The sequence below is a fragment of the Pteropus medius genome, unplaced genomic scaffold (genome assembly GCF_902729225.1).
Source record: "Pteropus medius unplaced genomic scaffold, Ma_sr-lr_union100, whole genome shotgun sequence".
NCBI classification, from domain to species: Eukaryota; Metazoa; Chordata; class Mammalia; order Chiroptera; family Pteropodidae; genus Pteropus; species Pteropus medius.
The window spans coordinates 11,262,244-11,284,452 of NW_024344240.1; the positions used below are offsets into that span (position 1 = coordinate 11,262,244).

The 22,209-nt window shown below is 36.8% G+C and overlaps 1 protein-coding gene across 4 annotated transcripts in view; it reads left to right on the plus strand.

Moving 5' to 3' along the window:
* Positions 1-22,209, plus strand: part of TMTC2 (transmembrane O-mannosyltransferase targeting cadherins 2) — a 346,015-nt gene that overhangs the window by 127,650 nt on the left and 196,156 nt on the right. For 2 of the 4 annotated variants that reach the window (XM_039868970.1, XM_039868969.1), the window contains exon 2: positions 12,191-12,761. The exons of 1 other annotated variant lie outside the window; for it this stretch is intronic. In XM_039868970.1, the coding sequence (XP_039724904.1) occupies positions 12,191-12,761 (571 nt within the window). Of the gene's footprint in view, positions 1-12,190; positions 12,762-22,209 lie in introns of those variants that run through there. One more of the 4 variants, XM_039868973.1, reaches the window with a different exon arrangement.

Below are 22,209 nucleotides of genomic sequence, written 5' to 3' on the forward strand. Positions count from 1 at the left end.
TAAATTTTCATGGTGGAGCAAATCTTTCTCTCTCCTTATTCTTGGATGAAATATCTCTTGCCTTCCACAACAAATTAGAGCATTGCTGGTGGTTTGTGGACCAAATGTTTGGGTACTTTGTGTAGGCTCATCTGTGTTAGTTTTAAATTAGAGTCTTTTCCTCCTTGCCTGTTTTTCATCAGGGCTCATATATTCTTGCGTCCAAAAAGACTCTCTGATTTAGCTGTGAGGCTGATTTTATGGTAGGGATGTCTGTGTATCCTGTCATCACAGGCAGCCCTGCTGAAACTTCCCATGTTGTGCGTGTATGTTGCTGCAATATGTTCAAAGTCTGATCTTTCTCAGATGTATGTGTGTGTGTGTAACGATTTTATAGTTGAAAAGGGATGCAGGCAGCAAAATTTCTGCCAGAATATGTTTTCTATTATATTTTGTAATATGAAATTATAGGTTAGTTTTTGGCTTTCATAAAGCTGGCTTTTTCACCCGTCACTAGAAGACAACTAACACCTTCCTTTGACTCACGTTTTCCAAGACTCCTTAGTGTAAAAAGAAGACTTTCTTTTTGAAATGCAGAAATTAAAAGAATATGGTACAAAAGCATTTTTTTTGGTAACTTTATTGAGTCTTGAGGGCAGATATATGGATTCCAGACAAAATGCAATAATAGACTAGGGTTTTACTTTCAAATCGTCTTACAAACACTTCTCATTGGAGATTTATTGTACATGTGGAGGAACAGAGCTGCTTTGAAGGTTAAATAGAGTAGTTTGGAGAACAGTGTTTAGGGTCTTTCTCTGCCTCTTGTTAAGTCTATGCTCTTCTTTAACTAACTTAACCCCTCCAGCTTTAGCTTTATATTTTATAGTGTATTGTGAGGATAAAATGAGATAACATGTATGTAAGCTTTGTCAATCTCAGTGTGGATATGAAGTAGCCCTGGTACTTTATTAAGTGTGTTTAGTTAGCATTAATACCCCATTGACATGATCAGGAATTTTTTTTTTTTTTTTCTGGTAGAGAACGTAGACATATCCTGAAGCAGTGAGAATAAGCAACCTCTTAAAACTTTTTATACTCCCCAAACTGTCATCAAAAACAGAGCACCAGACATACTATTGCAAAATATGGCTATTGTGTGAAATCTAGTTTCCCCGAAACTCTGAGGGGATAAACAGGGTAGTGAATGTAATTATATACAATGGTATGATGTAGGGTGTATTTGTTTGTTTGGGCTTCCACGACAAAATACCACAGACTAGGCAATTTATTGTTTCACAGTCCTGGAGGATAAAAGTTCGAGATCGAAGTGTAGGCAGGTTTGGTTTCCCCTGAAGCCTTTTCTTGGCTTGCAGATAGCCACCTTCTCACTGTGTGCTTACGTGGTTTTTCACCTGTGCATGTGCCCCTAGTGTCTCTCTGTGAGTCTAAATTTTCTCTTCCCATAAGGACACAGTTAGATTGTGTTAAGGTCCACCCTAATGGCCTCATTTTAATTTTGTTACCTCTTTGAAGATCCAATTTCCAAATAGAGTTACACTCTGAGGTACTGAGATTAGGGATTCACCATTTGAATGGAGGGGTATAATTCGGCCATGACACAGAGTAGTAGACGAGGAACTGAGATTTGAATTTCAGTGTGAGCTGCTCTGATCTTCACTCATGAGATTATCTGAGGCAGGATTCTTAGCTTCTCACGTCCACATCCATTCACATCTGCTTACTCACAGGGTGGTGACAAAGGCTCAAGATCATCATGACCATGAGCACATTTTGTAATATATAAAAGCATGACATAAATGCGAGATGGCATTATAACATGGATACCTGTGAGGGATACATTGGCGACATGTGGAAATTTTTAAGTAGAGAAGACGAAGGATCATTGCAAACATTTGGCTAGAAGAAGCATCTTGGCTCTTCTCTTTGGCTGAAGGAGAGGTGTGGATAAAGAAAGGTGACTTGGTTAAGACTTAATTCAGAGAAGACAGGAATGAGGCCAACGATAGGCCAGACATCTGGATAATGCAATGTGAATGTCTTCCTACCCCCAGTACCTGTTTTCTTAGAGCATATTAGTGTCTCGTTTAAAATTTTTTCCCCCTAACTTCATGGTCTGGCTGTGCTCACGTGGAGGAACCTTAGTGGGTTCACGAGCAGTAGTAATAGCCAGAAGATACTTTTCCTATTTCCCTTAAGTGAAGATTATGACCCCTCTTCAAGGACGTGATTTTTTAAAATGAGGTAATACTTGTGTAGTTGGGAAAACTACCATGTATTGTAGTGTATCTGTTCTGAAAGTTGTACAGCACATTCATGCACTAAGGCCAGTATTTTAACTGAAGAGATGTATTAGCTTGCCACAACACCTTTTTAGAGTACATTTGGATAATCAAATCCTTAAGCACAAAGATGTGTAAAAAGCACGTAGAACAAGATCATGCAAAAAATAGGTGTTATTGGAATCTTCATGGTTATACTTGTATTTCTCTCTTGGAACTGGGTGGCTGATAGAAACCATTTATTTTTGAAAGCTTTGAACTTAATAAAAAAAATCTGATAATAATAAAAATAATCAAATATTTGTAATTATTTTAAAATAGAAAAATAATAAGGAACTAGTCTTACTTTACAAATATCACTAATACTCAAAACCCATTGTAAGGGATATGGTATGATATGTAAAAAAAGTTTTTAATTACCTTTTTATAGATCTATGAATTTATGAAAACCCATGAAATTGACTTAAATTCATAAATTATATAGAGTAGTGTACTAAAGTGGTTCATATACTTGAATGAACTTATAGGAACAAAAAACTTTATAGTACCTCTTCTAGTGGTTACTAATTTTAAGTCTGAAAAATTAGGAATAAAGATATTTTCATTCAGTGTTTAAATTGAGACTGATTCAATTTAGTACAGTGAGAAGGAGGTGAGGTATTCAGTAATCTTTTATTAATGTTAAGATGACATGATACGGATATAGTGAGCAAATAATTATGTAGGAAATATTAATGTATTTCATCAAGCAAATTGCAAGGCAATGAAAATTATTTTGAGTTGTTAAGAAGCTAATATTAAGGTAGAGGATTCTTTTAATCAGTGAAATTAAATGCTTGGAGCATGGTTTTTCTCATAATCTCATGCTATTAATTTTTGCTTTAATCTTGCAAAATGTTTTTCATATAAATACTTTTGAAACATCTTTAGGTAACTGAAGTTTGAATTTTAAATAATCAGCTTTCTTTTAAATTGATTATTAATTAGTTTTAGGGTCAGAGTTTTTTCTTGAGTATTTCCCATGGAAATTCTGAAAATGGCAGCATCTGAGGAACTAAAGGTACTTTCAAAATATTTAGCCAAGATTCCTCCTCCTCATTTCTTCCACTGAGAGAAGAGAGGGTCTGGGCCAACTCTAGATTTGGGATGAACAAGGAGCTGCCTTATGCAAAGAAGCTTTATGAGAGGTATATATTTCTCACAGCTCTGGAGTTTAGTTCAGCTGCAGCAGGGGCCACATTTAAACAGAATCTTATAGGAAAAACTCCTAAAGGGATGGAAGAGGAGTCCACTGAGAATATTCTCTTAGTTATGGTTACTTGGGGGCCCTGTCCCTTGGATGTCTGACAACAGGGTCTTGGTTACTTTCTGTGGCCTCTTTTTATTCAACATCTATATGGCGACAATTAAAAAAAATTAAAGTGTCGTTCGCTTAGGAAGTCATCATCTCTGCCATTGAAGAACTTAGAATCTAATAGGGGAGATCGAGATAGAAATAAGTAAAGTGTTACAGGTGTAATGATAAATTCATGCCTAGAGCATAGTACCTTCCGTTTCCACTGGGAAGTAGAAAGCTAACACTGTCCCCAACAGTTCAGCACCATACACTGAAATTTACTTCTTCTATCTTACGTTAATCTAGGAATCTGAAGTATGTGGCTTATTTCAAAACTAAGGCAAGCTCTAGATGTTATAGTATTTCTCTCATATCCCTTTCATGTTAGCCAAGTGGAACTTTCAAAATATAATGATTTGTCCCTAAAGAGGGACTCTAATGAAGGAATTATGGGTTAAGTGGCAAATGAGTGCCAAAGATATTTGAGTAAGCCAGTTAACCTGATGGTTTCCATAGATAATTATCATTGGGTTAGCAAAGTTTAGTGCCCAGGGTGAGTGAACTACTTTTAAATGAAAGCGATAATCCCCTATATACTTAAAACAATGTAGAATTTTTCTAAAAGATGAGCGCAGCCTATCAGTGCCAATCATTTCTAATTCAGATTTGGTTCTTCAAATTTATATTGAGTGCCTACTGTGTGCTAGGCTGCAGAAAATAAATAGGATGTTTTTCTACTATTTAGGAGTTAACTATGCATTGGGGAGGTAAAGCAAGTTCTAACAAGACAATAGCCAAATCAAACCTGAAGGCCGTGAAGAAGACTGATGTGCAGCCACATTCCTCTCCGTCCCATCTAGGACAATAGTGCAGGACAGAGTAATGCCAAGAATTCCTGCTGCTCCATCCCTCAAACTTCACTCTAGCCAAACTAACCTATCATATTTTTTCGGATCCCAAGCTTACCACCTTCTCTTGTGTCATACAGCCTTTAAAAATATTGACTTCCAGTCTGGTGACATCTTCACAGCTCCCTTACTCTTTCCACTTAGGTAGATATGCTTTTCTCCAAGAAACTTTTGACCCTCTAAGACTGCTTCCTAGGAGTCTGTTCTGTGTTCTCCAATCACAGTCAGGATTCAGGTTAGAATAGTATTTATCATATCCCAAGGAGATTGCCTGGACACTTACTTGCCTCCTTTACTAGGCTGAACATTTCTCAAAGTCAGGGAATCTATTTTGCTTGCCATTCTATCTGCAGTGCTCTTCACAGTGCCTAGCCCAATACTGAGTGAATAAATGAGTGAGTGAATAATTTTCTTACAACAGAATCAGTCCATTTTATTGGACAATGATTTTTAGTAAGGGATGGAAGAGAGAATATTAAAATCACTCGTGCCCCTTTTCAAAGCATACATCTCTTCCTGCTCATTCTAAAATGTATTCCATATGTTGTCCCATTTGAGATACCTGATAGTTTTTGTAAGAAGTCAGTGTTCAAAGTCAAAGTCAGTCATACTCACAGTAACTAGGGAGGCCTTTGCGGAGGCCATGGCTTCACAAATGATCATCGGGGATTGAAGCATATTTGGACAGATGTAACTGGTTGAAGAACAGCAGTTCAGGCAGAGGAAGGGAAGAAATGGTTTGAGCAAAGACCTATAGGCTGTGAAGTTTGTCCGACTCAGGATACATGTGGAGAAGTAATGGGAAATTGGCCTAGAAGTCATAATAGGGATGCAATGAATGCTGGGCTGTGAAAGGTGTTTATTATGGTAAGAAATAGGGCATGATGAGGGATTTTCGTGGAACAGTGTTGGTGTTAGTGTTTTATTTCAGGAAGTTTCTCTATCCACAGCATGTGTAATGGATCAAAGGGGGAATGAAAGCAGGCAGGGACAGCTGTTTAGTTCAGTTTACCAAATATTTATTATGTGCCTAATATGTGTTGGGCACTGGGAGAAAATGTAAGGCATAATTCCTTCCCTGAGGGGACTTAGAGCCTAATGAGGGAAAGAGAAAAATGAACGGGCAATTTAGGTAAGCATGCAAAACAGTACAGGTAGGAATAATGAAAGCCTGATGAAGGTAGTAGAAAAGCAAAGTTAGACACAGATTCAAGGGAAACTTGTGAGCTGGATTTCTCTGAGGTCCTGAACAGCTTTAAAATATTTTAACCAATTTAAACATAACTGTAGAAGCAAAGAAAGAAGGCTTTTTCATGAGCAAGCTCATTGTCAGTGATGGAGGAGTGAAGGGCTTGTATGAAAAAGGAGATGTTTTGTGAAGAAAATTATTTGTATTCAGACTTACTAAGCTTAAGATATTGTAAGGGCATTATCTACTAATGACATTAGTAGATAATTATAGTGTTTATTATTTGGTGCTCTTTTGATTCTAGATGTCAGAATAACACTTTAAACTAGCTTATGGGTGGGGCATTCATTGGCTTATTTAACAGTGTTAGCTTCAGGCATGATGGGATCCAGCTGCACAGGAATTACCTCTTTGTCTCCCTGATCTGGGTTCTTTTGAGTTGCCTTCATTCTTAGGTAGCCTCTGTCTTCAGGGAATCCTCGAGTAGCCCTAGGATTTCATCTCATTCTCAAATGAAGATGCCATTTCTAATTACATTGTTGGGGCTGTATTGACTCTGGTTTGTCAGGCTGGCCACTAAATCAGTTGTTGTGGCCAAGAATGAGGATTCTGCCAAGTCATTTGATGATCTTCATCAGGAGGTGAGGGCACCTTACCCTATCCACATGGACTGAGAGTGGATGTTGTCCTCAAAAGGAAAAACAGGAGACTGTTAACTAGAAGAGGTCCAAGAAAATAGCAAGTATCCATTACACAAAGTTATTTATTTTTCAAACATTTTAAGTTAATATTTCCTTATTCGATCTTCAACACAACAGTTTTGAGAAGCATTATTATCTATGAACCCTGGGTAAGGAAGTTGAGCTTTAGAGAGGCTAACTAGCCAAAGGTAACACATGTGGTGTTAGTAGGGGAACCAGGATTTCGTTACTCTTTTTTTCCACTCAAGTGTGAATATTACCTGGGCTATTAGAAGTGTAGGCTCATGAGCGACACTCAGGCTTGAGGTGTAGATGAAGAAGGCATCTCTTGAGTTGCAGGTGTTGGAGATGACCAGAGGTGGAAAGTGTAGAGAGAAAGAAAGTTAGGGGACAGAACCGGAAGAGAAACATCCACATTTGGGGGGAAAATGTGAAGAGATGCTAGCCAAGGAGAGTTAGAGGTATCAGAAAATAAGAGAATGAGAAAAGTAATGTGTTAAAGACCAAGGTAAGACTTCATACATATTTATTATCTTGTTCTGAGAGGGCCTTTAAAGCTTAAAGGAATTTCAAGTGAAATACATCTCAAGTGAAATACTCATGACCATGATCTGTAGATTTTGAAGGCTATAAATATGATAAAAGAGTGCTACATTTGCATTGATGGCTAGCATCAGTTGTTCAGTGTTGCTGGTGATAATAATAACAGCTAACATGTGTTACATACATTACGTATACACATTATATTACATATAACAGTATGCTTTTTGCTTTCTGACTCATTCACTCCTAGCATTGATTCTATAAAGCAAGTACAGTTATTGTCTTTCTTTTACACATAAGAAATGTGAGATACGAATCGGTGAAGTAACTCTGTCCACTGTCTCATAGCCTGAACTTTATTTGGTCTATTTGGCTCCAGAATCAGTGTTCTTAACCACTGCATTCCACTGCCCTTCCTAGGTGTAGATGGGCATGCTTGGGTAGCACAGAAGCAGGTAGGTTAATAAAGGCCATTCTCTTCCTTCTTTCTCTTGGAGAGCAAATTTCAACCCATTGCTACAACATTTTTTTCTTTGCCATTTTTAAAGTTTTGCCTTTACTTACCTTTCAGTAGAACAATTGAAAGCACTTTGGAATAGTGTGTCATTTGATTTGTTTGAAGAATCTAAGCATCATTCCTGCTCAGATGACTAATGGTCATCATTTATGTGGGTGCTTGTGACCGAAAAGGTCAATGGACAGAAAAAGCAGCAGTGAGAGAAGAAACACACAAGGACAGTTTGGATGGCAGTGTCCCGTCATTCATCAATTTTACAATAGCATTGGCCTTTGTCAACATTTCCTAAAGGAAAAAGCATAAGGCAGCAAAAACAAAGGGCCGCAAATGAACAAAATGGGAAACAGTTTTAAGACCTCCTTGAAGACCTGAGAGACTGGATCTTTTTGCTTCAAAAGACGGTCTCTCAGTCATGTATTCTCTGGAGAATCTTGCTCACAATTGTTTTTTCTTCACATCTGCCACTCTGATTTTCTTCACCTTTCTCGGAGTGGAAAATTTCCTAATTCCTTAGTGCCTTTCTGAATTTCAATACCAATTCACAGAAGTAACCTCAGAAATTATATCTGCATGAAATTTTGTTTTGAATTAAGTTTTTTCATTAGCTGAGAAATAGCAGAAGAGGTTTTACTATTTCCATTTTGGACTCATGTGAGAATACGCAAATGGATGAAAATCGATTATGCTCAGTGTTGAATGACTACCCTTACCTTTGCTGGCAGATTATTCAGATTCTATTAAAGCCATTTTGGTCTGTATCTTTCTTAAAATGATGTCAGGGATGCGTAACGCATCTCTAATCACTGACTTACATGTGTGACATGACTTATGTTCTAAAGCCCAGTACAGTTTAGTCTTATTTCATGTTCTTTTGCCATATGTTCATTGCTTAAATAAAAACCTACCTAAGCAGATAACAGCCATCAGAGGATTTTATCACAGTAAACTCTCCCTTCGTGAAGTATGTGTTGCACATGGGTGAGGTGTTCTCTCGCTCTTCCACTTTTGTTAACACTGTTTGTCCTTTAATTTTCTTTTTCTGCAGCAAATATTTAAGGCTGTGCCTCATCAAAGTTTTTTCCCACAGTGAACTTATGAGATTTGTTAATTTTATATATTTTTTAGATGTGTAGTATATCTTGTTAGCGGCTTCACATTACTAGATGTAGTGCTACAAATATAAGAAATTCTGGCAGATTTGAACAGATTTTTAAAAGTTTGGGTTTTATTTTTTCTCCAAAGTTCTTTACAGAGTTAGTTATGGTGATGAACCCTGGGTAAGGAAGAAAACTCTGGGTAATGTAGAAAACCTGAGTAATGTAGAAAACCTGGTTTGGGGAATGTGGTTCACCATCTTATATGTATCTGCCACTGAAGGAGTGAAGAATTGTCTTACAGTTTGCTTTCTAGCTTTTCTCACTGCACTAGAAAGCCTTGTCCCATAATGCTTTGCTATTGAGCTTTTCACTGCCCTGACTTGGATAGTATGAGTGATTCTGCATTGATATTAGAGAAATTCACATCAATACCTAGATTAATGTTTAGTGGAGGCAAGTTGAGTTTTCATTCTGAATTTCTTGAAATCAGCTCTTTGACAACACTGTTTGGCAGTTTTTCATATTTCTTTTAAATTTTAATTATAACCCATCGAGTTAAAGCAATTACTTCTGGGTTTGATGAATGTCGTAGCAGGGTGTTTTAATTTAATGGATCCAGAATAACATCTGTTTCTAATATTTTAAAAGCCAATTTATATGGAAATTCATTTAATACTCAGTCAATACACAGAGACTTGTAAAAATGAAAATCAAAATGAAAAGTCAAACTACTGTGATATAGTAGGTCTTATGTGAACAAAGGATTTCGCTATGACTATTTAGCTGCCACTAGCTAACACCAAAAATATCTCAGTGTAAACAAGATAGCAATTTACTTCTTACATTCACGCAATGAGGAGGTAGTTAGCCCAGGGCCAGTATGGTTTACCATAACAGATGACAGAAACTCCGTTTCCTTCAGTCTTATTGCTGTGCTGTTCTAGGCTTGATTTCTGTTCCTAAGGACACTTTATGGGCCAAGACGGCTGCTAGAACTCCAGCTATTGCATTTGTCCTCTAGCAGGAAGGAAGGAGGGGTTGAGGGAAAGAATGCTAAGTTTTTTCTCTTAAAGACACTTTCTGGAAATAATGCATAGAACTCTGCTTATATTCCACTGGCCAAAAAGTAGTCACATGACCCTATTTAGCAGCAACAGAAGATAGGAAATGAAATATTTTTTTCTAGATGACTGTATACCCAGTTAAAAACAGAAGTGCTATAAGAGAAAAGGGGAAAAATAGACACAGGAGAGGAACTAACTATCCCTGCCACATTGAGTATTTTTTAAGACATAATTTTAACAGACCTTCTGCCTTTTTATTGAGCATCTAGAAAAGTCAATTATTTATCCTAAGTAGTTGTAAAAGGACTGGCATGATGTTTGGCACAGAGTAGATACTGATCAGTCTGTTTTCATTCTAACCCCCAAATGCATCCAATTTCAGAGGTTGTAAGTCAGGCATACTTTAATAAGAGACTTTTTCTAAGTTGTACCTCAGTCTTTGTAGAATAATAACAACAGCAGCTAACAGTTGAGACGTCATTTGTACTGGTTCTCCAGAACACTCATGCAGCTAGCTGCAAAGCAGTGTTCTCTGCTTCTTGACATAGAAGATAAATGAAGAATTACAAGTATTGGTTAAATGATTTCGAGGTAAAACTGTTATCACAGAAATGAGCTCAGAAAGGTTAATTGGGAAACAGTTTAGAAAGCAGTTGAAAACCAGCCTTGCCCAGCCAGCCATTTGATCTCAACTGGAACACTAACCACTAACCCTGCTGTTTCAGCTGGTTGTGTCGCCTTGGATAGTTTTCTTAATGTGTTTGAATCTCTGTTGTATGTCCTTATTTTTGAAGACACTCAGCAAATGACAGAGCTGGGACTCAGGAATGTTTCTCCTCTGTACAGGGCTTTTGCAGCCTGATATTTGGTAACATTTTATAAAAATTCCTGCTTTAGAGTGAAAGGCAGGACTGGTGGAGGGGTTAGCGGTAAAAATCATCAAGGTGGTCACCCACTACATATTCTTTAGCTTCACAAATGCCCACACTCCCTTAAAAAGCCCTGACATTAGACTAGGCAAGAGGTTTCTAGTTAGGCAGTAGGTACCTTAAATGTCTCATTCCTACTTCCTTCTTACTCTTGTTCCTATTTTGCGTTCTGTAAGTACAGAGATAAGTACACTAGGAATACAAAAGATTCAAGATGCCACCGTGTTCTCTGGAAGGTAAAATGACATAGAGCAGGAATCCTCCAAACTGTGTCATTTATGTGCTACCGTCATTTGTACCTTATCTGCGTATCCTAGTACTGTGGATTCCTTAATATTTGTCTTTACATTGGCTTTTAAATTTTTAACAGCTTCGTTCTGAGCAAACATCCATGAAATCTAGCTTTTACGTGATAATTAAATTTTATTTCAAATACACATTAAAACAAATATAACCATTAAAAGTTTTACAAGGTTTATCGGTGTATTTTCTTGTACTCCCAGTGGTGTGTGGATCACATTTTGAGAAGTCCATTATAGTGAAAAGAGGATGGGCCATGAAACTCTACCCTGCTGTTTCCAACTTGTGTGACTTTGGGATCATTATTAATTAAACTTTCTCAATGATAATTTCCTCACCTGAGAGATATAGATAATAATATCTACCTTATCAGTTATTCTAAGAATTAAATGAGAAGATACAGCCCAGGAGACCAGCAGGGTGTTTGGCAGATAGCAAGTGCTCAGCAAATCCTAGGTTATTTCTTCCTCTTTGAAGTTTGGAAATCTAGAGCTATAATCCTCAAAAGCAAGAGACACTGAAGTGCCATGTTATGGCAGTTAGTATAGATGACACTAAGTCCTATGAGATCTCAGAAGGGGAACAGCTAAGTTTACTGGAATGTAGGAGGAACGGAAACATTTGGACACATGGAGAGACATTCTTCTTATCTCCAGCTCTCTAGGTTCTTGCTGCTCAAAGTGTGATCCAAGGACCAGTAGCATTAGTGTTATTTGGGGGCTTGTTAGAAATGGGGAATCTTGGGCTCCTTTCCAGACCTACTGAATCAGAACCTGCCTGTTACGTGTGAGGAGCATTGCTTTGGGCACGGATATTCTATTTACAATTTATTTCTAGTAGGGGCCTAGTTCTTGCTATAAGTGTATCCTCTGAACCATTATCACCTGGGGCTGTGTTTCTTAAGAATGCATAGTCTCAGGCCTTACATCAACCTGGGGCCTGAAATCTGCATTTTTAGCTAGTATAGCACGTGATTTTTAAGGCAGTTGTTTAGCAACCTCTGCATTAAGGCCTATACCACTGGTAGAAACTGCATTTATTCTTCAAACATTTTTACATTCAAACAAGGAAGAAAACTTTTGAGAAAAAGACATACAACACTAATTGTGGTATTAGTAAGCGTTAAGGAGAGGATCTGAATTCAATGTGTATGTAAAGTTCATTTATGGTAATCATACATACCTGGAATCCCAGCATCAAGCCACATGACAGAGCTATGGAGGAAGGCAATATCTTAGCAATGTCACATATTTTCTTGTTTTGTTTTGTTTTTTTTTCCTGTATTTTACATTTGATTTTTTTTTTTTAACATTTTGTGTTTTAGCCGGGCTATCAAGACTAATCAGGACCTTCTCCCAGAAACGCCATGGACCCACATTTTCTTCAATGATTTTTGGGGGACTCTTCTAACCCACAGTGGCAGCCACAAGTCGTACCGGCCATTCTGCACACTTTCTTTTCGCCTGAACCACGCCATCGGAGGGCTGAATCCCTGGAGCTACCACCTTGTCAACGTCCTACTACATGCGGCGGTCACTGGACTCTTCACGAGCTTCTCTAAGATACTCCTTGGGGACGGATACTGGACCTTCATGGCGGGCTTGATGTTCGCCTCTCACCCCATTCACACAGAGGCGGTGGCAGGAATCGTGGGACGGGCTGATATTGGGGCCAGTCTCTTCTTTCTCCTCTCATTGCTCTGCTACATTAAACACTGTTCTACAAGAGGCTACTCAGCCAGGACGTGGGGCTGGTTCCTGGGGACAGGACTGTGCGCAGGATGCAGCATGTTGTGGAAGGAACAAGGAGTGACTGTTCTCGCAGTCTCAGCAGTTTATGATGTCTTTGTCTTTCACAGGCTGAAAATGAAACAGATCTTACCTACTATTTACAAAGTAAGTGATTGTTGGCACTTGAGCATTGGATTACTGAGTAATCTTGCTTGGTCTTTTTTCACCATTTAAAAGGCAAATTAGTTCCTCTTCAAAGAGAATTTAATATAAGTTATATTTTGATCTTCAGTGTGTGGAAGTGTCCTTTCTGACCTTTTCCTACTAACCTGGGTTTCAGTCACTGATTGTTTTATTCCTCAGGTTTCTTAATTTATTTTCATGATTTTAAAGGCGGTAGAAGAATGATCTCTCTTTGTAAAGATAATGCATCTTTATAATTTATTTATTTTATTTTGTGCCACAATTCTCTGTAATCCTATACATTGCCTATACATAATATGTATTTGTAAAAATATCACAACTGATAATAGAGCTAGATGCTAGATTATAGAGACAAAATCCTTTGCCATTTGTTAATTTTACTTCCTGAGTTGACTTTGGAAAACAACTCTTCTCTGCAGTAGGCTTGGAACTCAGATTCTTCAACAATGAATCATATTCACCTTTTCCTTGTTGTGGTGTATAAGAATAGATTCAAAACAGAAAGTAGTTATTATCAGTTTTGCTCTGAGGCCAATAAAGACCTTTGCCTCAGGGCTTGATATTTGTTCTGTATTCCCTTAGTAGTTTCAAATGCAATGTTGTTTGAAAGTCGCGGAAGCGCTATTAGGATTCCGGACACTTGTACACTTAAGGAGAACGGAGCAGTTTTCTGCTAGAGTGTTAATGGGAGGCATAGGGTGGCCCAGGGCACCTTGAAACACTGCCTCCTTTCCATCTTCCCATCCTTCTTCACTCACAATGAACTCTCTTGCTTTGATTTTAAGTACAAAGACTGAACTAGGCCAAGGTTTGCAAACTTCGGCCATGTTTTAGGCCAGCTCCCTTTTTCGTTTTAGACACTCGAGCAAGGAATTAGTTTTGGATACTTGCCTGAGAGAGCTGTCGAGTTTTCTAATTTTGACTAATTTTTCTCTCAATTCCCAATTTTACTGAAAATCAAATTGGGAAGAAATTAAAATAAAGAAAAAAATGAAAGAAACAGAGACATTTATTTTTTTAATGGCTATTTTTTTCACTTAGTAGGCAGTGCCCGTAATTACCTCTATGCTTCTTCTCTGCAGGGAAGCATAACCTTTTCAGTTAGAACTCAAGTATCAAGTGCTTAATGAAGTTCTTTTGTGATTTCAATTAAATGCTGAAACTTTAAAAGAAAACCCTTTTAGAGTTTTGACTCTTAAAAACAACATATGGTTTGAAAGTCAAGCTCTTAATTTCAAATCAATTTTAATTGTTTTTTCAAGGAGAAGAGGGAAGATAATCTTTTTCTTTTCTTTTAAACCACGTCATTAACAATAGCAAGCTTTCTTCCACTTGACATACAAATAGAATAAGTTTGAATCATGGTCCTTATCCTATGGAGGTTGAGACTTTAAAAAAAAAAGTAGGCTCAAAATGGAATGCCTGTGCTAACCCCACATCAGTAAATCAAGACTTAATTGCAGTTTTAGCTTCTTGCAGGAATGTGACCTTTAACCAGTCAATCTGGAATTACCTGGTTAGCACTAGAGAAGTAATTTGCCACATAGACCCTCCTTCCTACTTCCCAAAGAAAGACGAGGAATCCTACTTTTTTCTTACTCCTTCTTCCTTCTTCCTATATAAGCCTTCCATTTCATACAGGCCTTCGGAGCTCCTTTCTGTTTGCTAGATGGGATGCTAAAGCCAATTAGATCTTCAGATTTGCTCAGCCGTAATTTTGCTTTTTAACAAGACCTATTTGAAGATGCAGACTCTGGGCGTTTCAAGACTTTGCACTGAGAGCCTGTGAAACATCGGATTTTCTTACACAGAACTTCCATTTCACTATCTCATGAATTAGGGAAGTATTTTGGTCTGTCAATTTAGGACTTGCTTTTAGGACCTTTTGAAGTTTTCTTCTAAGAAATTTTCCGTTCTCTAAGCATATTTTCAAGGACAGAGTCGCTGATAGAGCTCCTTACTATAAATGTGTCTCATACAATATTTGAAACATATTTATAATAGAAAATTATTCTTTGTTTATCTGAAATTAAAATTTAATTGGGCATCCCTTATTTTATCTGGCAACTTTACTCATATAACTGCTGCTTAAGAGAATGAGAAATGCCACTAGCAAAGGAACTCCTAAGAATAGAGAGTGTGAAGTCCCCCACGCTATGAGAAAGGACTTAATTCTTTGGAGGTTCAGTGTCCTGAGAAATTTCCAAAATGGAAACTTGCCCAGACTCTCTGGCAACCACTGCTTGCAGGCATTGGGGCAGCAAAACTCTCCATCTGATAGTTGCCGTCTCAGCTTTGTTTTTTTCGTTCTCAGGTTTTAGGCCAATGAGTCTAATGAGGACGTTGGGATAACAGATTTTATAGATTTGTAAGAAACCATAGAGAGTATCTATGCCAGTACTTTATTTCCAGCTGAAGTATAGAGAACCAGAGATGTGAAGGTCACTCAGAAAATGGTAGAATCGGTAGGACTGGAACACATAGTTCTGACTGTCCAGAAATCTTTTATCATGCTGTAAAAGTGTGAAGATGAATAAACATGTAAAATCAGATAACTGCACAGTAGAAAAGTAAGTAATATGGAATCAAATATTAACTCACATTGGTGAGTAACCTTGGGCTAGTTCAAATGAAGACACTTAATGTTCTGTCCTAGAGATGCAACGTGAAGATCATATGAAATTGTGGGGTGTTCATTGTGAGCTGGGTGCCCAGTGTTTGGAAGGTACCAGATGTGTATTAGTTGAAGGGAAAGAAGAAATATTGATAGAGATTGTCATTCCTTAGCTTAAGAAAGAGAAAGCCAAAAGATAAACTTCTCATTGTCTTTAAACATACAGTGGTTTGGAAGCATATGACTTAGGAATCAACTAAAGCTGAAGCATGCATATTTAAGCACAAACTTTCATTTAGAATCTCATGACTGTGGGGCTTGTAAACACTGGCATAGATTACATATGGAAGTTATAGAAAATTCCATATTCTGTCTTTAAAATATATAGATTTTTATGCCTGGGGTGAGTTGGAAGAGACTCTGAAGAAAGTAGATTAAAAGACTTTAGAAGGTTCTTTCAAACCTTAAAAGAATAATCATCTTAAATATCTTACCAATTAACTCTGCATCATAGTTATCATTGTTTGCCAGATGAAATAAACTTTCCTGCCCCATTAAAACATAACACATATATAAACAGAAAACTCTAGTGCACAAATGTTTAACTCTATTATGCAAATTCGACAACCAGTCAAATACTCTAAATCTAAAAACAGAGGTCCTCTTAAAGCTGGGGTTTATTAGGACCAGAGAGGCAAGGCTCTCCTTTTTTTTTTTTTTTTTCAGTTTTGTCAGTAATAATTTTATCATAGCAATCGCCCTTAGCTTCTTTCTTCACGGTGTTGGTTTCGGTTCTGTAACTCTTTTCAGATCCTGGCTCTGTAACACAAATGTGTATCAGGGCCAGGCAGAAAGGACTGGTTGTTGAACTAGAGTTTCTACCGTACCATTTGTCCTCCACTCCATCCCATAATGCAATAAGAAAATAAAGGTTTCAGTTTGGTAGACTCTAAAGTTTTTTTGAGAAGACAGACATCTGGATTTTTCTGTGACATCTCCTGTTATTTTATATTGGTTATTAATTTAAAAACAGCTAAATCCTGTTTTGCCTAGACAAATCCTTGAGATGGCTGAATTTGGCCAGAATTCTTGGCTGCCATTTTTTTACTTCTAAAAAACCAAAGCAATGATGCACATGTCCGTATTATATATAAGGTTTTTATAGTTCTGCGAAGCAAATATTAATATTATATATTTCTTTGATGAAATGTGTGAAAAATAGTAAGTACCTGGCATATTGTAGACATTTTATTTAGTATTTAATAAATATGTTTATTTCTGCCAGGCACTATTCTAAATATGTTAAAATCATTAACATTCAACTTAGATGTTTATTAAATCATGTGACTTATGAGATAATATGGTTGAACATGACGTGAATAATAATGATTATTAATAGGAAGATTTGTAAAAAAAAAAACCACTACAAAATCTTCAGAAGTGTATACGAACAAAATTAGTGTTTATAACTTTATAAACAGAATTTAAAAATATTCCTTGTTCTTAGCTTCAGGATGTTTTCTACATTATACTTGGCATATAGCACACCATCTGGCACATAGTAGGCCCTAGTAAATTACTGAATTCACTTTTGTGTAAGATTTGCCTTTTAAAAGTATGTGCTTGAAATGTTAAAGTGAAATCCTGTACTCTCCCCATTATATAATGAGGATTTCAGTCCTGGTTAGTGAGTTCTGGTAGGTGGGATTGGAAGAAATGCGTGTCAGAAGAATGTTGCAAAATAAGTTTCCTTGACTGAGTCTCACCAAATGATTGTTTTAGCCTTCTTTCGATGACTTTCACTTACTTAATTTTATGTGGTCAAAAAGTAAGGGTGGGGGGTTGGAACCCTTGAAATAAACTAGCTTTGCAAATAAATGTTAGACTTTTATCTGCCCACAAAATTTTTTACAAGTCTCCCATGACCCCAGGAGGTACATGGGTAATAAAAATCACTAAAAGCAACATTTTTCTTACTTACCCAACATCAGTCATTGCTTGCCTAGTGGCCATTTTCTGTGCTTATTTAACATCTGTTAACTGTTTTAATGTGGAAACATCTTTTTCCCCCTTTATTAGCCTCATAATCACTTATTCAGTTACAGGTGGAAAAATTTTTTTTTTTTAAATTTAAAAAAAAGGAAATCTGAAAGTCAGTGTAGCAGTTATAATAATAGCCTAAGATAATTTGGAAAAATGAAGCCCTTTGAGTTTAATCTTTTAACAATTTCTCTAAAGATGGTTTTTAGTTTTAATGCTAAGCAGGATGTGAATGGTGGAGGTTGCTTTGTTGACTGTTTACCTTTATCTTGGGTATTAAGTAAGGTTAGTTCTTACATCAGGATGTAGTAATCCAACCCAAACTAACCAACAACCATATTTCCAGACAGTTTACAAAGATTTACCTTAAGAATGGTTTCTGAGTGTAGGAGTTAATATTCTGTTGAAGGTTTTTGGTTTGTCACTCTCTGAACACTGACAAGATTAAACGAGGCGCTTCTTCCTATACAGCTGACTGTTTTGGTTGATTCCCCATGTATAGAAGAGCAAGAAAAGTGAGTCAGGTAGCCTGCAGGTATTTGCACATTGAATATGCCTTTTTATTTGATCACCTGCTGAGGGTGGCATTGATAGAATCTGTTTTATCATTTAAGGCTTTGTCCCTTTTCTAAAGGAGGTTATGGTTTTACTCAGGGTGTGACCCTCATACTGATTGCACTGAATGAAATATGATGTATTTGCTATTTCTGATTTTCTTCAATCAACAACTATGCTACTCTACTACAAGTAGTGTTCTCACTTTCTTATGAGTTTCTTTTCCTTCATTTGCCTTATAATTTGACTTTGTGAGAATCTAGATATAGCAAGATACTCTGATTCTGATCACAGTACTTCCTAGCATTATTGAAACTGGGGTGACTATTTGTTATGCATTTACAAATGAATTTGGATTTCCTCCCAGTAAATTTGTTATAGCATTTAATATTCATGACCTATAGCCCTTTAAAACTTTGAACAGCTGCCAACATTGCTAACCAGATAATACCACAAATAAAGTCAAGGTTCAAAAATATTTTACAGTTGAAAGAGTCAGAGATTAATAAGGTATTTTATTCCTGCAGGTTGGCTTCTTTGCTCAGCTGATTTAGGATGATTTTGTATTCAAGTTGAGTAATTTAAATTTGAGTAGCCTTGCAAGCTTCTGTAATGCTTGTCATTAGAGTGTTAGTACTTGGAACAGCCATCCATTCACAAATTATCATCTTTAAAAAAATTATCTTCGTGCAAGGCATTGTATTAGGTGATGTGGGGATTCAAAGGTGGATTGACAAAATTCTGCCCTTAAGGACATTTTAGAAGTTGAGAATAGTGCATGTAAATATGGAACTGAATTTCAAGCTGGAAAGTGACGAGGGCTCTGAGGCATTGGGAGTGCTAGGGCAGTTGAGAGGATGGGGAGGTTACTTTCAGCCAAGGGGATCAGGAAGCAGCTTCTAGAGCAGAGACATTTAAGCAAGGCCCCAAAGGATAGTTTGGATATAAGCGTTTATAATTGGAGAAGGGAAGAAAAGTGAAGGGTAGAGCAGGAACATAGCACAGAGGGAAACTAATAAGATGTTACTGGGGATCACTGAGCAGTCATTTTGACAGATGCAGAGAGTGCATGAATTTATAAAGGATAATGAATCAGGAGAGGTAGGTTGAGGCAGCTAGTGTGTATAACGATGTAGGGGCCTTTTAAGATATTTTGTGGCCCCAACAATGTTGAGAGACAGCGCATGGTTTTGAAATGGGCTTGCACTTCAACTGGTCCTTGGGAGAAGCCTGGGGGTGTGCAGGCCAACTCCATCTTGATGCTTGGTGGAATTTCCTTCTCCCTTTGGTGATGAGGTTAGGAATCAGACTCAGAGAGTTCTGGTGAAGATGGTGGAGTAGGTGGACGCTGTGCTCGCCTCCTCCTATAACTGCATTAAAATTGCAACTAAAATATAGAACAATCAACCTGGATAACCATCCAAAGATGAGATAAACAGAAGTCCTATAACTAACAATATAAAGGAGACACCTTGAGACTGGGGTTGGTTGGAAGAATCAGACTCAGGAGAGTGTAAGTTATATCTCATTTAGTGAGGGTCCCTCTTATCAGTATTCATCTTGTTCTTTAGCATTAAAAAAAAAAGCATTTATTTTCTGAAGACTAGTATGATTTTACTTCTTACTCTATAATATCTGGCGTGTTATTATATACTCCTAATGAGAAAAACAGGGATTCCTTAAGGGCTTTCTCCTGTGTCTGTTCTTCCAACATTTCTGGATGGTGTTCCAATATTATCACGAATGGCCACAAGTACAAGTACAAACTCCCTCTTTGTTTTGTACTCTTTCATACAGGAAGACGACAATTTTTTAAAAGGGTCCTTTTTACGGTACAGAATAAAGTAATCAGCACTGAATTTCAACCAGTTAACTCTGTACACAGTCAGTGAAAATGAAACGCAAATTGGACTTTGTGATGAATAAATAATGAGCCTCATTGAAATCATCTATGCTGTTCTCCTCAGTCTGGGATATGTATTATTACATCACTCGGCTCAATTTTCGATAACCTGCTGCCTCAGAGGAATCAGATTGACTGACGGGGATCTCATTATTGTCAGGTTACTCATATTCAACTGGTACTGTCAATTTCACAGAAAACGATGTGGTTTGCACAAATTTGAAATTCATCGTCATTGCCTGGAAGTCGATTCCTGCCTTAAATGCCTGGAACAATGAAAATGCTAATTTAGTGTTGATTTCTCAAATGAAATTTAAGCCATAGAAAGCTAGTTCCCATGAGTTCATTAGACATTCATTAAATGGCATGAATGGGGTGGGAAGTAGGATGGATAAAACTGAATATTAAATCGAATCCATCGATAGGTAAAAAACGTATGAAATGTGATATGATGGTAAGGTTGCATGGTGTGATGTTTTGTTTTTCTTTTAAGCATCGGGTATCATACCTATTAATAACAGTATTCCTTTCTTCAGAAAGGTTAATAAGAAATCGAAAGGGAAGAACAGTCCTTCGAATGCCAAAGTCTGAAATGATTTGGAGCTAGGAAGGTCAATGTGCCCTTGCTCTCTGGGTTTGTCTTCACAACTCTGCAGTACCCAGATGGCTCCTGTATGCTCTATTGGTCTGATTATAACTCTTGCATCAAGCAAAATAGCATGAATTCAGAATTTAATATATGTTTCCTCAGTAATTATGGCCTTGATTAGTGAAGGCAGTGTTTCCATTCCAAAGGACACTTGCTTCCTCCACATGTTTATTCATTTAATTTCAGGAGTCAAATAAAATGCAAAGATTGTGAGGCTCCTCTTTGCTTTGATAGGGGAATCTACAATGCCTGCGTTGTATGAGGTTGTCATTTTGTTTACAATTAATGTAAGATTAAATGAAAACAGCAAAGACAACATGAAAAAAATGAAGGACATTTAAACACAAATAAATGACTTCATTTTTAGTAAGTGAAAAAATAGAAACTATATCTAGAATTTCCATTAAAATTTTGCTATACAGAGCTGCATATCAAGCTCATTTAATAAAGTCCTTGATTATATGCAACATGAATTTGTTAAATTTTGTGTATTTAAAAACTAAAAAAATAACTTAATATTTTAACTTTGTGAATACCAGCTAGCGTATCAAACCAGTCTTTTGAGGGCATTAGCTTAGTTTTTAATGTACAAACACTTGAGTCACCTCTCCTTATAAAAGATTGTGTTTGTGTGTGGGGTACACATTTCATCAGAACAGACTGCATGATATAAGCTTATTTAACATATTCAAATTATACCAAGGTTATACATGAATGATTTGAGTATATTTTCATGACTTTTATAAAATAGAAAACTCTAAATTACGTAGAATTTTTATTTCCCCTAATTTGAAGATTCCAACAAAAATTTGCCAGTTTATGCGTTCTGTTGAATATAATTTCTTTCATCTTAAGATCTCATGATGTAGTGTGATAAAAAGTTAAATATATCTAATGTAACAACCACTGCTGTTTATTTTGAATAACCATTTGGTATTTGGCTAATCTTCTCATGCATAGATGAAAGTAAGTCTGTTGTGGAAAGGCTAGAGGACTGCAGCCTGCAGATTTAGATTTAAATTGAGACTATCATTTTCTAGCTTTATGACCTTAGGCAAATCACTAAACATGTTGGAGAATCAGTTATATGGTCTGTAAAATAGGAATATAATATGTGCCTTGTAGGATTGTTGTTAGATGTGAATATAGTAAATGTATACTCTTTAACCAAATTCCTTTCTTACAGTAGATATCATCATGGTCATCATCATTCTACTGCGTCTCCACAGCATTTCAGTAGTAAGCTTTAGTTTGTAATTTGACAGAGCACTCAATTAGCATGGCTGTGGCTTTTCTAATAGAATGCAGGGTGAAATGTCAATCAACAACAAAAAAAATTGCTATACTATTCACCAATGCTGAAAATTTAAAGAATGTTGAGGAAAAATCCTTTTCAAGGATAATACTTTTAGACAACACAATATGATAATTTATCCTTTGTTTAATTGATTGAAAAAAGTATGTGTCATTTCTTAATTTTTCTTCATTTGCCAATATCTTGAGATCATCTTATATTTTTATAGCCTGATTTTTTCCCCTTTGGGCTCAGGATGGTGCTGTTGCTTATGTATCTGAAAGTGGAGGGAAGACAGGCTTTCCTGTTTTCCTCCTCCTACCATCCTGTTTCCTATATATTTCCTTTTAGCCA